Genomic DNA, 19,468 nt, shown 5'->3' on the forward strand with positions numbered 1-19,468 from the left:
GGAGGGGAGGAGCGGGATTTGCGGAGCGCGGCGCCGCTGCCGGGAGCCGGCGGGCCCGAGAGTGACCGTGTCACGGCGGGCGCCGGCGGAGCCGCCGCGTCGGACCCGCCTCCTGGAGGAGCGCAGCCCCGGCCAGGCCCGGCCCCATTCCCGCCCCGCGCCGCCTCCCCGCCGCCGCCGCGGGAGCGCTCCCTGCCCACCCCGCCCCCGCGGCCGAGCCCGGGAGTCGAGTGGGAGTCGGCCGGCCGGCGCGGGTAGCGCCGGGACCCCCGCGGGGGACGCTGCAGCCGGAGCCCGGGAGGGGCCGCGCCGCCACCGTCTGAACTAGGATGTCCCGACATGAAGGTGAGAGGCGCCCCCGCCCCCACCGCCCGGGCCTCGGCCTACCCGGGCCCGGCCGGGACGCCGCGGAGGGCGGCCGGGCAGCGGCGGGGGGCCCCGGGCGGGCCCGAGGCGCCGGGCCCGGGAGCGAGCGAGCGAGCGAGGGTGGCGAGCCGCGGCGCCGCCGCCTCGGCCGCGGCCCTGAGTCGGGCCTGGTGCCGGAGGCGGGGCGGCCGGGCCGGCGGGAGGGTTTGCACTGTCATGGGGCGGGGGAGGGGAGGGCAGGCGGCGGAGCCCGTTACCGGCGGGAGCCCGGCCCTCGGGACTGATACCGGCCGCCGCGGCCCGCCCGGCCCACCCCGGAGCCGCGGGCCCCGGCGCGGCCTAGCGCTCCCGCCGCCCCGGAAGGGCCCGGCGCGGCGGCCGAGCGGGGCGGCGGGGGCCGGGGAGCCGACCCGGGACTCGGCGGGCGCGTCCGGTCGCCGGGCGACGACGGCGAGGGCCCCCTCCCCCCGCGGGGCGGGCGGGAAGGCCGTGCGGCCGGCGCCCGGGAAGCCCCCGCCGCCCCGAGCCCGCCCCGGCCTCGCGGCTAGGCCTCGGCGCCGCCCTGGGCTCTGGTAACTAAGTTCCCGGGGCGGGCCCGGCCCGGCCGCGGCGAGGGAACTCCCTGCCCCGTCACCCCGCCGGCGCGGGACCCGCTCCCGGCCAGCCCCGGGGCCCTCGCCCGCCCGCCGCGGCCGCCCGAACCAGGTTTTGGTCGGTGGTTCTGGCGAGGGCTCAGTGGAGGGGCCGGGAGCCCTTTGGACTTTGTTGTCGATTTGAAAATACGGCGGGGGTCCAGCTGCAAATGAGCAGGCACCTCTCGCCCAGTTCCTGGGCACAAAGAGACAAATGTTTGGGGGCCGAGGGCTAGGCGTGGAGCCGGTGAAAAATAAGTTAACTTCAATTTACTGCCATATGGGTTAGAAAAGGGGGAGGGGGGCGTGTTTTCTTTGTTTCACTGCTGCAGGTCTTTTAAGTAAAAGTTTATCCTGGTAAGGTTAATTCAAGATTGTAGAAGTGGCTTGAAAGTATTGTGTACTCTTGATTTTAAAATCGTGTAGAGGTGATGGACGAGAGGAGAAAGTTTAACATGCCCGTTTAGTGTGTGATTCCCACCATATTTTTAAGGAAATAAAGAATTTAGAATTTGGGGGTTAAGAAGCCCAGATTGGTTGAAATTATATTTGGAGCAAGTTTCAGAATTTGCAATCCTAATTGCAGTGTTGAGATTGACTCAACATTTTGTGTTCAAGGATTCAGTATTTCAAGTTACAAAAATAATATGAAATGACTGCATTTTCTCAACACAGTATTTATTGAGCATTTACTGTGTTCAGTTGTTGTGGACATTTTGAAATAAGGTACTTAGTAACATTGAAAGGAACAAGGACATATTTAGAAGCTATACCTATTTCTCCATTTTACCTGCTTAATGGGAATCTATCCCCTATCTCTGTAATTGAAAAGAAGTTGTAATTATACTTTTAATCAAATTTTATTTTGGAATATTAAGGTTTATCTCAACGTGTAGGTAGCTGTGTACATTGACCACCTTGAAGACAAAACGAAAGTGAGCAATGGCTGCCGGCTCTCTTGCTTATAAGAACTGGGAGAGTTAAAATTACAGAATCATAGCCTGCAAGACGGAAGGAGGGTTTTGAACTTAGGTAGCCCATTCTCCTTGCTTCAAGCAAACATCCAGGTAGTTCAGACCGAGTGTTCTAATTGAACATGAACAGTGTCCCGGGAAGAAGATTCCTATACCCTTAATAATCTCTTGGAGCAATTAAAATCCCACATTTGGCACGTTCTTGAAAGTAATGTAAATTCTGTAACTTAAACTCAGTTCCCCCCTATTTGGTCCTGTGGAAAGACGTGTGATTATGAAACCTGTGTTACCTTTTGGTTACTTGAACATCACTGAACCTCAGCACCCCAATAGCACACCTTTCCTGGTAGCTTTCATTCATGCCAGATGTTTCTGAAGAAGGAACATTCCTATAATACATCTGTTGAAGACTTACAGTACAGTTTTGACAAGTGATTATCTTTTAAGGGTCTGATTTATGGCCCAAGGCAGGAATGGCAGTCTCATTAAGAATCACGTTTAATTCATTAGGTATGCGTTTTGTGGAATATTAGCTCAGGCTGCCTATAATTTCATCTGGGAATTTGACCTTTCCGCAAATGTAGTGTCTGACTCCCTCACGATTATAGTTCTTTTCTCACCTAACCTCTACTTTGGGTCACCTAATCCCATGTCTTTTAACATTTCTTTAGAAGTATGATTTTTAGCTCTTTTAATCATCTGCCCACCTCTAAATCCTGTCTTCCTTGTTTCCTTTCAGTAGTATGACCTAGAACTACGTGTAAGTAAGTAGTCGGGAAAAAGGTCTGCTTTCTCTCTTGCCTGTGATGTACTTTCTTGTGCTACCTTTTCAGGTCCTTCTGTGTGCCTATACTCTGTTACCCTGTCTTTGTGCCCACTCTTATAAATTGTATTATATTGTATGTAATGATGTAACTTTGGACAACCTTGTTGGCTAGAAAACTGTCCCAGGATGGACCCTGTCAAACTTTGAGCTTTTACTTAGTGAAGCAGTGAACTGCCTCTGGGGCAGGAGGGAGACGACCGAGAGCACACCAAAGTGCTCTAAGACTAGGGCTCAGCAAACTTTCTGTAAAGAGCCAGATAGTAAATATTTTAGGCTTTGTGAGCTCTGAGGCCTCTGTCAGCACTGTCGTTTTCAGGGGAAGGCAGGTGTAGACTGAGTAAATGCATGAGCATGGGCATATTCCAGTTGACACATATGAACACTGATGTTTGAATTTTATATACTTTTCACATGCCACAAAATACTATTCTTTATTTGATTTCCCCTCACGCTATCTTGAAATGTGAAAACCATTCTTAGCTCACAGTCCACACAGAAACAAGTGGTGGCTGAATTCAGCCTGGGGCTCGTCCTTTGGCCTTACTTTGCTGACCCTTCCTCCAGAAAAGAGCTTTGGAGATTTGATGGAACTGGAACTTTTGGGAGCCTAGAAAAGGACCACTCTGTTTGGTATTCCATCGTATCTTTTGAGTCACGGAGAGTGAGTCCCTGGTCTTTGCTCGCTGTTCTGTACCTCACTTTCTAGCAGCATCGTCTTGACGGGGGTAGAGTGTATCTCGGGGCTGGGGAGTGGGCTTTCCACCTCCCAGACCCGTCGTGAGTGGAGATGGCAGCTACACTCATTAAGCCTTCTGCTTACGTATTCTGACTTTTCCAGCCAGAATTCCAGGGCCTACTATACTCTTTGTAATGTTCTTGTTATGTTAACAAGCATATATACAGACATTAGGCCCTGTCACTTTGTGTCCACCATACCAAAACCATCTAGTTCTGTTACACTCAGTTAAACCAATCATTTTCTATTTTATTTGTGTAAGCATATTTTAAAGATTTCTCACTATTGTACTTTCTTTTAAATACATTTAAAACATGTTATTCTGAGCTTAAAGTCCATTGCAGAGCTTTGTACATTAAGGAAAACACTTATCAAATCACTCTCCTTATCAGCTAATATGAAATTGTGAATATTCTTGCAGGAGTTGGAGGCTAATTAACCTGGAGTTAGGAATGCATTGATCCCCTTAAATCAGTCAAGGTTTTTTCAGTTGCTACTGTGCATAAAGCACTCTCTGCTAAGTACGAAGGGATGCAGAGATGGATGAAGTGAATGAGATGCAGCTCCTTCCCTTCCGTCTGCTGGAGAACATGCATCTATACATCTTCTGTGCTTCTACAGCACAGCATGATACATGCTATAAGGAAGGGATAAATAAATTGATGATAAAGTAATTGCCAGCTTTTTTCATACTAATTTTGTCCAATTTGAGATTGGAATCTACTGTAATTTCTAACACCCTCTTCTTGAGGGTCTTCTTAATATTTGGGGGCTACTCTTGATTTTGGGCAAAATTGTTCAAGATTTCAAAGGGAGTCCTTTACCTGACTTATTATTCCCCTAGGTTTATGAAGATTGTTGTAAGTTAAAAATATAATTGGTAAATAGACAGGTGATCATATTGTTATGCTATTCTCAGAAACATCTGATATTTTCAGAATGTAAAGTATAAGACTAAGTCGGTCATTAGTCTGGTTATTCCCAACTTTTTGGAAGGTTTGCCACTCTTGTTAGTAGATTTCAGTTTTCTCCTCTCAAAAAAATTCTGTATGGCATTTAAAACACAGTCCCAGAGTGAATTGCAATAATTTTGTTTTCAGGATTTGATTACTTCAAAGCCAGGATTGATAATTAGCTGTGATTTTAATGTCATGCCTTTTGCCTTCCTGTAGCAAAGTAAATTGACTGCCATTGAAAAGATGTTTACTATCATGTCTTCTTACAATTTATTTTACCTTAACTATAATCTGTTAAAAGATTATGATATTCTTAAGAATTTTTCAATTTCAAAACATCAGTAATTCCATCTATCTTGGCTTTCAAGAAAGGATAGATGAGAATGTAAATTTACAGAAAAAAATGCGGTTTTTGGAGTCTTTGACTTCATGATTTCATATAAAGTTGATTTTGAAGCTGTTCCCCATACTTTGACATTATTTGAGTTTAAGTTGAAATTAGAAAAATAAAACCTTTTTTCTCTTTTAAATTGGGGATTTAATTCCTTTTAGTTTTACTAGAATTTTAAGGTATATTAGCAGCAACCTTGTTTAAAGATAGTGAACTTCTTTTCACAGTAGAAATTATGAAACTTTATTTGAAATGATCCAATCCCTACAATAGGCCTGAAACAGTTTTTAAAAAGCCATTTGCGCATTTATGAATCAGAAGTTAATTTCTAAAACATCAGCTTTATAACATCTATGTACAAATTTCATAAGTTTTTTAAATTAAAGTTTCCAAGACTTGTTTTTAGTGAATGTTAAGGAGTTTTTGGATTATTTTAGAAATAGCGTTTTTAAAAATTACATTACAGATGTTACCACAGGACTATAATTATGAATATGGATTCACAGGAGTCATTTACTGCACTTCATATTTACAAAAGTTAAATGTAAATGCAGTTCATAATAAAAATCTTTGTTTATAGAAGATTAATTGTGTGCTAACTTTAGTGTTGTGCTAAGGGTCATGGTGTATTTCATTTCAACAAGCAAAACAAGCAAAAACTCAACTTGAGAGCTGACGTGGCTCAGTGGTTGAGTACTAGCCTCCCACATAGAAGGTCCAGGTTCAGTCCCCAACCCTGGTGCCTCAGAAATAAAGAGATACACAGACGAGAGCATGTTTAAATGGGACCATTTCTAACATATTAGACAAGCTATGATTGATTTTGGGGTCTAGGATAAGGCAGACAGTCCCCTAAGGAACAGATGGCCTGGACTACCTGGAAAGGAAGGGAGTGATCCAGAAGAGGGATGGTGAGGCCAGGAGGCCAGGGCGGGTGTGGGCAGGGGAGAGGCGGACAAGGTGGGTATGCAGCTGGGAAATGATCGGCAGCTACAGGAGTCAGAAATAGCAAATGTGCTGGCATGCCTGATTGGAATGTCCTGGAGCTGGGTACCAGGGCCGCGAACACTCCGTGTCCTGGGAAAGGAGCAGGAGATGACTGGCCTTGTTAGGCACCTTCCACCGAGCCCTGCTGCTGCCTCCCGCACCCGCCCTTCCTAAGCGCTTGCTAATTGTCATCACTGCGGGTATCGTCGTCGTAGTTGCTGGCTTTATGAAGAGTAGCCAAGCGGAGTGGCAGGTCAGCCCAGTTCATATATGCAGCCAGTTGGTCTCATCTCTTGCTAGAAACAAAACACTGAGATCCTGAGTGGGTCACTCATGTCACCTTCAGCCAAGAGGGACAGAAGAGGTAAGTGGGTGAAGCCACTTGACATCATGGCTCGTTAGGGTTGCATGTTACCTTCTGCCAGTCTGTTCAGGTTTTCTCTGGTGGTGCCAGTGTCATGGGCTCCAGCTTTTTCCCCAGTAAGAGGATTGTCTTTAGGAGAGTCACTTTAGAGTGCTGACCTGATCAGTTGACTGGTAGACTATGACAGTGACAGGTGTCTTCGACTGTAGTTTTGGGCTTTGTCTTTTGTTTCTTTTTTGTTGTTGTTCCTTTAAGCTTCTGATTCTGTCACCCTCCTCTCCTACCTGGCAAAGTAAGAGCCTCTCCAGCGGTACTCCCACCTTACTCTCTGGGTGTTTTTTACACTAATGGTTTATTTGCCTGCCTCCCCCTCTAGCCCACAAGCCACATGATGGGCAGTAGTTTTCTCTTACCTTGGTACCCTATCCCACAGCAGCGTGTCTGGCCTGTGGGAGGCCAGGTGAACACTTGTGGGTGGCTGTTAGGTTTGTTCACACTTGTCTAAAACACAGACTGGAAAATGCACTCCTCTGTTTTTCTGGGGGTGTGGGGGGATGGGAGCTGGTTAAGAGGAAGGGGGATTATGGGAAAGAGGACTTGGAACTTCTACAGAATTGGTGGATTTCTAAGTAGAGGAGGGGATGAATGACTTGGGAACTGATTCCCGGGGGAACGGCCTGGGACTAGACGGTTTTGTTCTCCCTTTGGCTCTGGTTTCAGATTAACTGGCCTTGGGTTCTGCATATTAATTGTACTGTGTGTGAGAGTTTTCTGGTTCATTCAGTCATTCATTCAGCAGATATTTATGGGGTGCTTACTCAAGTACCACTAGAGTCATCTCCAGTGCTTGGCATAGGTTGTTGACCCTTGCCGAAGGATGATAATATTTAGTGCTTTTGAAACACATCTTTGGAAATTAAATGCTTTCCTGCTGCATGGGCTGTGGCTTTTTTCCAGTGTGCAGGAATTCATCTTTGAAGTTTAAATTTTATGACTGGTAATTAAATCAAGTATTTTAGCGTTTTGGCAAATATTTGCACCCTGCCCTTTTTTTTAAAGTGTATTTTCTTCTAAATTTCACAATTACTTTTAATTCTGCTCAGCAGCAAATTTCTTTCCTTAACAGTAGTGTCCTTAAACTATAGTCATTCTGAAATCTCAACATATATCCACATATGGTAAAGTATGCCCCAATAGAGGATTCCTCGTAAGTCCGTAATTGTCTTGTTGATGCTTCCAGGGAAAACAACTTGAGGGATTAAATGCTTAATTTTTGTGTTCAGTGTAGTTTTTTGCACTATACGTTTGTGCAAAACCCTAATAGCTGTGTGACTGACAGCTGCCAGGGTAAGCAGCGAGACCCAACTCCTGTTACTCTTTGTCAAGCAGTATTCTCCTTTGGTGTCCTCTGTGTGTAGAGGTCTGGCAGTGCAAGCAAGTGAGCAGCTTTCTAAATTAGAAGTTAAAGTCATTCAAGTAAGGGGGCAGTGATTATATAAAGGAGAAGTTGTTACAGATATGTCCCTTTTTTTTTTTTTTTTTTGTAAGGATGAAGGAGATGCTAGGAGCTGGGAGTGGTCGAATGATGGGGATCAGTAGTTTTCATCTTCAGAAATCTTCTGTTCAGCCTAATTAACACCATGACAGATTCTGATACAGTTAATTGCAATTTGAATTTTTTGTAGACTGTACAGTATGATGGTACGGCTGTAGATATGGACTACATAATGGTTGTGGAGGAGGGACTTATTTGTCCTCTTCTCTTCTCAAGGGAAAATGGTGATGAGCACCAAGAGGATGAAGGACTCTCACTACCTGTGTGACGCACTGTGTATCTTTATGTTCCTTCATTGCTCCATGCTCTTTTCTACAAGCTTTTAAGAAGCCACCCAAGGAAGAGGAAAAAGCAGAGTGGGGGTAGACCAGTGCTATCTCTGTTAAATTTCCTAGGAGCCACATTAAAAAATTAAAAGAAGCAGGTAAAATTAATTTTAACAATTTAAGTCAATAGACCCAAAATATCACTTTAAGGTATAATCCATATAAAAAGAGATAATTTTACCTTTTTAAAAATATGAGATCTTTAAATCTGGTATGCATTTTATCCTCAGCATATTTATTTATTTAAGATTTATTTTATTTATTTCTCTCCCCTTACCCCCCGTTGTCTGCTCTCTATGTCCATTTGCTATGTGTTCTTCTGTGTCTGCTTGCATTATCCGGCTGCACTAGGAAACTGTATCTATTGTTGTTGCGTCATTTAGCTGCATCAGCTTTCTGTGTGTGCGGCACCACTCCTGGGCAAGCTGCGCTTTTTTGTGTGGGGTGGCTCCCCTTGCGGGGCGCACTCCTTGTGCGTGGGGCACCCCTACGTGGAGGTGCCCCTGCGTGGCAGGGCACTCCTTCCACGCATCAGCACTGTGCAAGGGCCAGAGCACCACACAGGTCAGGAGGCCTGGGATTGAACCGTAGACCCTCCATATGGTAGACAGACGCTCTATCTGTTGAGCCACATCCACTTCCACATCCACTTCCATTATTTATTTTTAAAGATTTATTTATTTATTCCCCCCACCCTTGCCACTTACGCTTGCTGCGTCTGCTCTGTGTGTCCATTCACTGCACGTTCTTCTGTGTCTGCTTGTCTCCTCTCATCTTCTCTTCAGGAAGCACCAGGAACTGACCCCGGGACCTTCCGATTTGGGGGAGAGGCACTTAATTGCCTGAGCCACCCCCAGCTCCCTGGTTTGTTGTGTTTCTCACTCTCTCCGTGTCTTTTTTTTTTTGTGTGTCATCTCGTTGTGCCAGCTCTACATGGTACAGGCCCGCTCTCCATGCTGCTTGGGCCAGCTCACTTTCACCAGGAGGCCCCCAGGAACCAAACACAGGACCCTTTATAAGGTAGACAGGAGCCTAGTCGTTTGAGCCACATCCGCTTCCATCTCAGCAAATTTTAATGTGGATGCTAAACTTTGATTTTAAAAAAAGTGATCTTAGATGAGAATTCTCTTAAGACTTGCACGTGCTGCCTCATTTTGTACGCACATCTTGATAACAGTATTGCCTTCTACGTAATGGGTCATCCTTTAACGTGTTATAGTTCTGTTTCTTGAATTTCTCTTCTAAGAACATGGCTTTTATCTTACCTTTTTTTAATCTTAAAATTATATTTTCATCTACTTCAGGAACATAACCATCATCACATCAATTTATAAATTTATATGTACATAATTTCAAATCTCTGTGGGCAGTTCAGGTTGGAGGAGTAAGTAATGACTTGGAGTGTTTTTTTTTTTATCCCCCCCCCCCCCCCCCGTTTTTGCTGTCTGTGTCCATTCACTGTGTGATCCTCTGTATCTGTAGCTCTTTCTCTTTTTTGTCTTCTCTTCTCGTCTTTCTCCTATAGGATTCACTGGCATTCGATCCTGGGGACCTCTGATGTGAAGAGAGGTTCCCTGTCAATTGTGCCACCTCAGTTCCTATTCTCTGCTGTGCTTCACCTTGACTTTCCCCTTCATCTCTCTCTCGTTGCGTCATCATCTTGCTGTGTGACTCACTTGTGCGGGCACTGGCTCACTGTGCGGGCACTTGGCTTGCTGCGCGGGCACTTGGCTCTCCACACAGGCACTTGGTTCTCTACCTGGGCACACACACAGGCACTTGGCTTACCATGCAAGCTTCGGCTCACCACGCGGGCCCTCGGCTCACCACATGGGCACTGGCTTGCTGTGCAGGCACGCTTTCTATTCTTTTTCACCAGGAGGCCCCAGGGATCGAACCTGGATCTTCCCATATGATAGGCGGAGACCTTATCCCTTGAGCCACATCCGCTTCCCTTGGAGTGGTTTTCATATGAGTTGGGGAGTATTTTAAAGTCCCCTGTCCTGAGAAATGTAGAACTTGAAGAATTTGTTACTCGTGCAGTGCACATTTTATAATGATGAATTCCAAGGATAGATGTGAGTTCTGTCTGGTTGTGATAGACTTTTCATCATTTGAAGAAAGCAAACTGGGCTTAGTGATTTATTGCAGGTATATTTCATTGAAACAAAATTTGATCTTCTATATCCGTCCCATAAAGGCTCTTGGCATCTAACAATAGAAAAGCAGATGGTAATGATCCTTCTTTAAGGTAATTTTAAGGAAACTGATTGCAAAGACGATAGCCCACTCTCAAGGTTAGCAACCTTCTGGTGATTTCTCTCCTTGTCTGGCTTATTATTTTAACTGGTTAAAGTAGTTAAAACTAGTTTTGCAAGCAAAAATAAAACCGCGTTTAGAAAACAGTCTGTTAAAAATTAAAGTCATAGTGTTTTCCTGCCTTCATTTTACTGAAGCAACAATTCCACTGAGCAGTCAGTTTTGTGGTTGTATTCTTTTTCATTTTGCCTCCAGCCAGCTCACTGGAGCTTCAGGAATGTGCGACTTTTTTTTACTAGTATAAAAATGCTAGAACTACAGCTTTGGGTGTGCCCATCCAGTAGTTCTCCACGTGTGGCCGTCGGACCAGCAGCATCCACATCAACTGGAAATTTGCTAGAAATGCAGGTTTCTTGGGCCCCACCCTAAATCTGCTGAAACAGAACTTTTGGGCATGACCCAGCAATCTGTGTGTTAAACTCCTACCTGAACCTGGTTATTATCAAAGGCATTTATGTGCGAGTTGGTTATTAGTGGTGACAGGGGGACACAATGATTATGGGGCCATTTTTAATGGTATGACATTGACCAAATGGGAGTGAAGCTGCTAATCTTGGATTCGTTCTTTTATGCTTGAACCTAGTGGTCCTGTCACCTGAGGAGGTGGAAGAGAAATGGCGCTCCCACCACAGTTTAGTACTGTTCACTCACCCAGCACATACTTATTGAATACATATATGGGACCAGCCTCTATTTTGACCATAAGGAACACCACAGTGAAGAAAACTGGAAGGTTCTTGTTCCTGTGACACTCACATTCTATTATAAGGAAAACAGTAGAAGTTGACCGGCTATGGACCACCTCTTGTTTTTGTGAAGTTTTATTGGAACACAGCCACATCTGCTCATTTACCTATTGCTTATGGCCATTCCATGCTAAAGTGGCAGAGTTGAATAATAGCCTGTGATGTGAAAATATTTACTAACCCATTCTTTACAGAAAGAGTTTGTGGACCCCCCCTTGCTAGACAAAAACAAAGAAACAGACAGCATAATCGAGGGTTAGGAAGTGACGAGTGAGTGAAAAACCTTAAAGCAGGCAAGGGAACAGAGAAGAGGGGGCGGTTTTAGGTAGAATGGTCAGGGAGGCCTTACTGATGATGGGGCATGTAAAGAAAAACCTGAATAAAAGAGATATTTAAAGAAGACATGGTATAGCTAAGGGGCCAGCAAGTGCAGGGGCTCTGATACTTGGAATGTTCTAGGGGGAATGGGGTGGGAAATGAGCTGATATAGCCAAGGCCAGATCCTGTATACCCTTGCAGGGCAGCTTGCAGTGAGGACTCTGTTTTACTGTGAGTGCTTTGGAAGTTCAGCAGCCCTGCTTAGAGGTGACTTTTTGAATAAAGGAACGGTGTTTCTTTACTACCTTTGCCCCACAAGCATCATTAAGTTTTGTCTTCTGTGGCCCCCATGTATGTATTCTGTGTAACTGCTGTGTCTTAGAGGGTCTGGGTTTGGTGGAGAATAAATATCTCCCTGGTTTGATTGTACAACCCTTGAGGCTGGAAATTGGGTCATCTACATTAGCGATTTTTCTAAATTTTAATTTTAAATATTTTTTAAAATATTTTGACACATAGTAAGAAATATGTTTTATATTTATGATCCAATAGCCACATACATTTATAATTGAAATAAGTTTCACAAAACATTACTTACCTTTACTGTGAAAAGTGTAGTTTATTTTCTGTTTTGTTTCATTAAAAATGCTAGTGGTGACCTTCTAAATTGATTTCACACTCTACTCGTGGATAACCTGCTGTTTGAGTACAGCACTGGCCTCGGCTGTCCAGTCCAAAACTCTGAATCCTTCTATGCAAGGTGTTGTGTTAAAGGTATGTAATTTTTTCTCACAGAGGGTTATGTTATGTGGCTGAAACAGTAAGATCTAAGTATATAAAATACTTTATAGCTGTAGTATGACTGGAGTAGTAAAAAGTGTCACAATAATTACTCCAAGTTCCATAGAGTTGGCAATTAGAAAGAGGTTTTGTTTGGGTGTCAGGGAAGGCATTTCCAAAGTTGAGGCACTTAAATTCAAGACTTTTGAAGAAACACTGTATTTTTATAGAAACAGTTGGGATAGGGACGTCTCTACCAAATGAGAGAATGGTAGAAGGTCAAGTGCAGAGCTAAGCAAACACGAGGTGTGTCTGAGAGAGGTGGGTGGCCTGCACTGAGTAGACCAGTTTCTGGAACAGAAGGCTCCTGTATGTAAGTGGTGAGAGTGAGCTATGTCAGGAAGGTGGTTTGACTTAGCTAAGATTTCTGAAAGGAAAGTGGGACAAGGCCCATTTGTTCCAACTCCCAGTTCAATGCTAGACGTCTGTGTTCTCATCTGTAAAAGGAAAGGATACTACTGCCTGTTAGCCTCTCTCCTAGGGTGGTTGTGGGGATGAAACGCCAGGACACGTGAGAACGTTCTCGCAGCTAGATAAAGCACTGCCTAAATGTAAGGTGATGGTATTTTTATCATGGGAGATAAGATTGGAAAGGGCGGTTGGAGCCAGGTAGATGGTGAAGGATTCTGATTGACTAAGGTCAGTCTTCCTCTTTCCATACAGAGATGATGGGAAGGAGAAGAGGATGTGGCAGTAAAAATTCTCAAGCAGTGAAAGAGCGTGATGAAAGGCAGTACCTAGAAGACTAGTGTAGTAGTATGTGAGGGACAGACTGGTTCCTGAGGCTTTTTCCTGAATAAGATTTGAAGTAAAAAGACCTTGAATTAGTCAGTGGCCATAGGAACGGAAAGGAGAAAGATGACTGTGAAATCACTGTGAGGGAACAAAGAAGAAAGTGTAATTTCAGGACAGCCAGCTAGAACCTGCTGGAAGAATGGCAGGTTCTTCTAGTAAATAGGGAAGATGGGGTGGAGAGAAAGAAAAGAATGAATTTTCAGCTTTTGACGTTTTGAATTTAAGATGAGATAGAAAAAATATGTCCAGGAGTTGGGCCCAGGAGGGAGGAATCATGACTAGAGATAAGAATTTTGTTGGGGACTAAGAATTGCATGATTAAGAATTAATTACCTGGGGGACTGGCTTTGTTTCTAAGGAAGAAAGCCTAGAGAAGGGAGGAGAATTGAGTGGGTATTTATTTAGGAGCAAGGGGAAAGGAAGGCATCAGGGTGGGACGAGGCAGAGAGTGGAGAGGAGAGCCATGCAGCATCATGCAGCATGTTGACCTGGAAGCCAGAGCCCGGTTCCCGTCCACCTCCCCTCTGGAGTAGCACTTGTCACGCAGGACTCCAGCTGTTGACTCAACTTGCCTGTCTCCTCCTGTAGGTGTAAGCTTCTTGGAATTGTGGGTGGGAGGTGGAGTAGCATTAAGCATTAAATAAATATCAACCAAGCATTCATTTACTGCTGAAATTGACTGAGTGCTTGCTTTGTGGCAGGCATTCCTCTCAGCCTTTCATATGTACTAACTCATTTAATTCTCACCACAGTACTCCTTTGATACAGGTATTACTATCCCAGTTTTATAGATGAGGAAATTGACACACTGAGAAGCTAAGTGTCTTGCCCAGGGTCACTAGTTAGTATGTGGTAGAGCTATAATTCAGACCCAGGCCTGGGTTCTGATCATTTAGTAATACCCTGTACCACGCACTTGATAAAGGGAGCTCAGTTAAAAGGAGTATTAAAATGCCAAAACAACCCAGCAAAGGTAAATGATACTCTCTTTTACAAATTAGGAAATTGAGTCTCAGAGAGGTTAGGTTACTTGCCCTGGGACACACAGGTAGTAAGTGGTAAAACCAAGGTTTTGAACCAGGTTCTGTCAGAAACCAAACCCTGTCCATTTATATTTAATCCAGAGGTTGGCACACTTTCTCTACAGAAGTAGGTAGTAAGTATTTTTGGCTTTGCTAACCAAATGCTGCCTTTCACAGCCATACAGCTCTGCTGTTGTAGTACTAACACAGCTGTAAGTAGGTATTGAATTAATGTGTAGTGAATACTTATCTTATTTGGAGTCATTGTGCTGTGCACTGGGGACATAAAACAAAGGGAGTTCCAGCCCTCTGAAATGAGACAGGTAATTATAATATAGTGTATTAAAAGAAAAGCCAGCCGTGGTGGTAGAATGTTCGTCTAAGGTGTAGTGGAAGAATAGATATGGGCGGATCCTCAGTTTGCGTGGATGAGTTCCTGAGGGCGTCCAGAAGAAAAGGGGTTGGAGCTGCTGGTTGGTGAGTTGCCAGGCATGCAGTGCGTGCACTCCAGAGTGTGCACTCCACGGAGAGGAGAGCAGGCCTGGGGGCACGAACAGCGGAACGGGGTTGTCCTTCGTGGGGCACCATCGAGAGCGGAACCTTCCTGGGGAGAAGGGGCTTGCTGATGCCAGGAGATGCCTCTCCAGAGGGCAAGGCACTGGGGAGTGCGTTTTTCTGAAATTTTAAGGCAAGGAGTGACTTGTTGGTTTTTGTCCCAAGAAGATAGGTTCTGGAGGATGGATTTGCAGGAGGGTGGCAGATGCATTACCACAAGATGCTACAGTTGCAGTAGTAGGATAGATAGGAGATCGATGTGGTGTTTTAGCACGGGGATTGTGGAAGAATGAAAACTCTAGGAAGACTCCAATTTCAGGCTTGATTAGTTGGATAGTGCCATTCATCAGGATTCAAATACGGGACAGAGTAACATATTTTGAGAGTAGGGGTGGAGTGGCAGCAGGGAGCAGGGACAGGAGAGGTAAAGTCTGTTTTTAGCCTTGTTGGGTTTGTAGAACATCTAGGGAGGGAAGTCCAGGGGGAGTTGAATATGTGGATCTGGAAGATAGGAGGAAGAGGTCTGGGCTAAGATAAAGCCATGGTGGTGGTGTTGCTTGCTCAGGGGGAGTTAGAATATGAGGCTAAACCCTGGGATGAACTTAATATTTAAGGAGAAAGATTGAATGGAAACAGCCTGGAGCAGGGGTTCTTAACCTTTTTTGTTCCATGGACCCCTTTGCCAGTCAGGTGAAAACCATGGATATCTTATTAAGTTCACATTGTACTGTGTATTATTTATTAAATACATCACATCTGTAACAACACATCCCCACAAGAATAATATATTTTTTATTTCAATTCAGGCTTACAGACCCCTTGTTAAGAATCCCTGGTCTAGAGGCTAGAAGGAGAACCTGGAGAAGAATATTAATATTGGAATTTAGGGAGGAGGACATGGTCAGTATTGCTGCAGAAGGGTCAAGAAAATAAGGAATGCAGTGTTCATGGGCTTGGGCCCTTGGAGTGCGGAAGGCCGCGGAACTTAGCGAGTGGCTTCAGAGGAGGGGGCTGGCGTCCGTGTTGCAGCGTGTCCAGGCCTCAGTGAACATGAGAGCTGGAGACGCTGCCCGGGGGTTTGGCTGGGAAGGGAAGGAGAGGCGACAACAGCTAGAGGCATCCCTAGCACCCGGTATGACACATAAGAGAGCCTGGGAAAATTCATTCATTGCAACAAATACCATGCCAGGCACTGTTACTGAAGCTGGGGAAGAGCAATGAAAGCTCAGACAGTTCTTCTAATCATAGAGCTTTCATTTCGATGGGGGTGGGGAGGCAGAAAAGAAACGATATAATTTTGGATGGTGATAAATTTTTGAAGAAAATAAAGGAGTAGGGGAATACAGATTGATGGAAGGCAGATGAGTGGTCTGTATGGCTATTTTAGAAAGTGATCAGGGAAGGCCTTTCAGAGGAGGCGACATTTGAGCAGAGACTTCATCAATTATAAAAGCTCTGGGGTGACAAGGAGTTAGAATGCTTGACGAACAGAGTGGTTAGAGCAGATTAAGCAACGGAGAGAGGTAGAGAAGATGAGGTACGGATAGACTGGGTCCACATTACATGAGGCCTTAGAGGTTATGGTGAGGAATTTAATTAAATCGAGTTTTTTAAAAATTTAAATTTAAGTGAGTGACTCGACCTGATTTATGCTTTCTAAAAAATATGTTCTAGCTATCAGGTGGAGTAAGGCAAGAATAGAAGGCAAAGAGACCATTGGGAGGCTTTTCTAGGCAAAAGATGAAAATAGCTTGAACTAGACAGTGATGGCATAAAGGTGGTGAGACCTGACCTGACCTGGCCTATATGGGGTTTTTGTTTTTTGTTCTAAAGATTTAAATTTCACAACCACACACACACCCCAGTTGTCTGCTCTCTCTCCATTCGCTGTGTGTTCTTCTTTGTCCGCTTCTGTCCTCATCAGCGGCAAGGGAATCTGTGTCTCATTTTGTTGGGTCATCTTGCTGTGTCAGCTCTCCGTGTTTGCAGCTCCATTCCTGGGCGGGCTGTACTTTCTTTCGCCCTGGGCAGCTCTCCTTACAGGGTGCACTCCTCGCGCGTGGGCTCCCCTGTGCAGGGACACCCCTGTGTGGCACAGCACTCCTTGTGCACATCAGCACTGCACGTGGGCCAGCTCCACATGGGTCAAGGAGGCCCGGGGTTTGAACCGCGGACCTCCCATGTGGTAGGTGGATGCTCTATCGATTGGGCCAAGTCCGCTTCCCAAACCTGGGTATATTTTGAAGAAAAGCCGGCAGGACTTGTTGGTGTTGTTTGGGGAGCATGCACCTAGGTCATACTTACAGGTGCATGTGAGTGAGAAGAGGACTGCTCCCTCAGATGGAGAAGACAGGGGAGGGAGGATCATTTTTGGAGGTGGTGGTTGGGGATTCCCTTTTAGACCTGTTAGGTTGGAGATACCTGTTAGATGTTCAGGTGGTGATGATATATGTACTGTTTGGTGAGTAAGCCAGCTTAAATGAAGATGAGTAAATTACAAGCTTGTTGGTGGCATTAGGATTCTTGAATATATGTACATTTTGTTTAAAATATTGCCAGGCATAAAGTGAACACTCATTGTTTTAGCTCTTAGTAGATGGCACCATCATTTTCATCTTGGATACGGAAAACAGCTGTCTACCATTCTCAAATACTTAGTATATAATTTGAGTACTAGTAATACACAGGATTTATTTCCTTAGGAAAATATGGTCTCTGCCCTCAAGGAATTTGCATTCTTTTGGGGAAGGACAGGGCATAAATTCGTAAATAGCAGGCATTATGAACTAGGAATTGTAAAAAAATAGGAGATACATGAAAGTCCCTATTTAAAATTACAGCATAGTTTTAGCTATGAAAAATCTTTTCTGACATTCTGCGAATCTAATGTTCAGATAAAGGCGAGGGGACTGAAGAGGAGTTTGAGCAAGGCTTGTGGAGAAGGGAAGAAGGGACTTGCCTGGGTACACCAGCAGATCACCCTGGGCCTGTGGGGTGGGCAGAAGTGAGTGTGCAAGAACAAGACAGGAACACCCAGGAGAGAATTTGTGAGCAGTGAAAAGAACAGTTTTGCTAAGGAAAAGGTCCATGGAAAATAGTAGTAATTAGATTTGTTGGGGATATACCAAGACTAAACAAACCAAACTTAACCTCTTTTTGATTGGGTTTCCAGATTTGTATATCAGAGCATCATCATAGTCATAGTATACCTTTCTTCATGAACAGGGAGTACCAAACAGAGACTCATTGTCCACAAGGACAAGCCGGATGTGTTGGATGATGATAGTAGAGGAACTTATCATACAGTAGCTCATTGGTTAGTATCAACTTAGTGTAAAGAGAGAACGTAACTTTTTTTGGTTCTAAGGTGTTTTGTTTTGTTTTTGACTGAGATTAGCACATGGTTAATATATTCCCTTGTACTATTATCCATCATTGCTTATCAGTGTTTTTGCCATTTTTAGATCAATTCCCTATCCCTCCCCCCTTTTTTTTGTTGTGTGTTTTAAAGAAAATCCCAGACCTGCGTATTTTATACGTAAATATTTCAGTATTTTTCTCTAACAACAGATAGGAACAGTGTATGTTTGTGTAACTACAGAAGCCACAATGTCACATCATAACACAAAATTAATGGTAATTTTTAAATATTATCTGTTCAGTTTTCCTGATTGTCTCAAAAATACGTTTTTAAAGTTAGGTTGTGGGAAGCGGATGTGGCTCAAGCAGTTGGGCTCCCATCTATATTATAGGAGGTCCAGGGTTCGATGCCCAGGGCCTCCTGGTGAAGGCAAGCTAGCCTGTACAGCGAGCTGGCTCACATGGAGTGCTGGCCTGCATGGAGTGCGTGCAGGAGTGCTGTCCCACACAGGAATGCTGGCCCATGTGGAGAGCTGGCACAGCAAGATGACACAACAGAAAGAGACACAGAGGAGAAATAAAAAGACACAGCAAAACCAAGGAGCTGAGGTGATGCAAGAGAATGAACACCTCTCTCCCACTCCAGATGGTCCCAGGATTGGTTCCTGGAGCCGCCTACTGAGAATACAAGCAGACACAGAAGAACACACAGCAAATGGACACAGAGAGCAGACAATGGAGGGAGGGGGGAGAAGTAAATAAATAAATAAATAAATAAATCTTTAAAAAATAAAATGAAATGTATTTTTGTTAAAATGAAGATCCAAACAAGATTGACTTATGACGGTTGGTATATCTTTTGAAATCTCTCTTAATCTGGATCATTACAGTCACCGCCCCCCCCCCCCCCAATTTAAAATGCTGTTTATTAAAGAAACTGGGTTATTTGTTTGGTAGAATTTCCCACATTCTGGCTTGCATTTTTATGGTGTCATTTTTAACATATCCTCCCATCCCCCATATTTCTTTGAGGTGAGACTCAGTTCTGGAGGCTTGTTTTGATTCAGGTCCATTTTATTTTTGTTTTTTGGGAGGGGGTTGGTAAGAATATTTCATAGGTGCTGAATATTTCATAATACTGCCTAGCTTTTAACATCAAGAGTGCTATAATGTCTGCTTGTCTCAGTGGATTCACATGTCAACCTGTCCCTCCATTGGTCGTCACTGACTTAAGCTACCTGGAGCCATTGTTTCATAGTTGTTCCAAGATGTTGATGTTTTTCTGACTTTATTCATTGGAATTCTACTCACATACTTTTAAAAATCACTGTAATGCTCTAAGGTAATAAAATACAATCATGTATAGTAAAATAATACGTAATTCAAGATAGAGGTGGTCA

The 19,468-nt window shown here is 44.5% G+C and overlaps 1 protein-coding gene across 1 annotated transcript in view; it reads left to right on the plus strand.

Moving 5' to 3' along the window:
* The first annotated feature begins 212 nt into the window (after window positions 1-212).
* Window positions 213-19,468, plus strand: part of KCMF1 (potassium channel modulatory factor 1) — an 87,695-nt gene continuing 68,439 nt past the window's right edge. Inside the window, exon 1 of the mRNA XM_058278998.2 lies at window positions 213-345. Within this exon, the coding sequence (XP_058134981.1) occupies window positions 330-345 (16 nt within the window). The 5' untranslated portion in view covers window positions 213-329. The remainder of the gene's footprint in view (window positions 346-19,468) is intronic.

The sequence above is a fragment of the Dasypus novemcinctus genome, chromosome 17 (genome assembly GCF_030445035.2).
Source record: "Dasypus novemcinctus isolate mDasNov1 chromosome 17, mDasNov1.1.hap2, whole genome shotgun sequence".
NCBI lineage: Eukaryota > Metazoa > Chordata > Mammalia > Cingulata > Dasypodidae > Dasypus > Dasypus novemcinctus.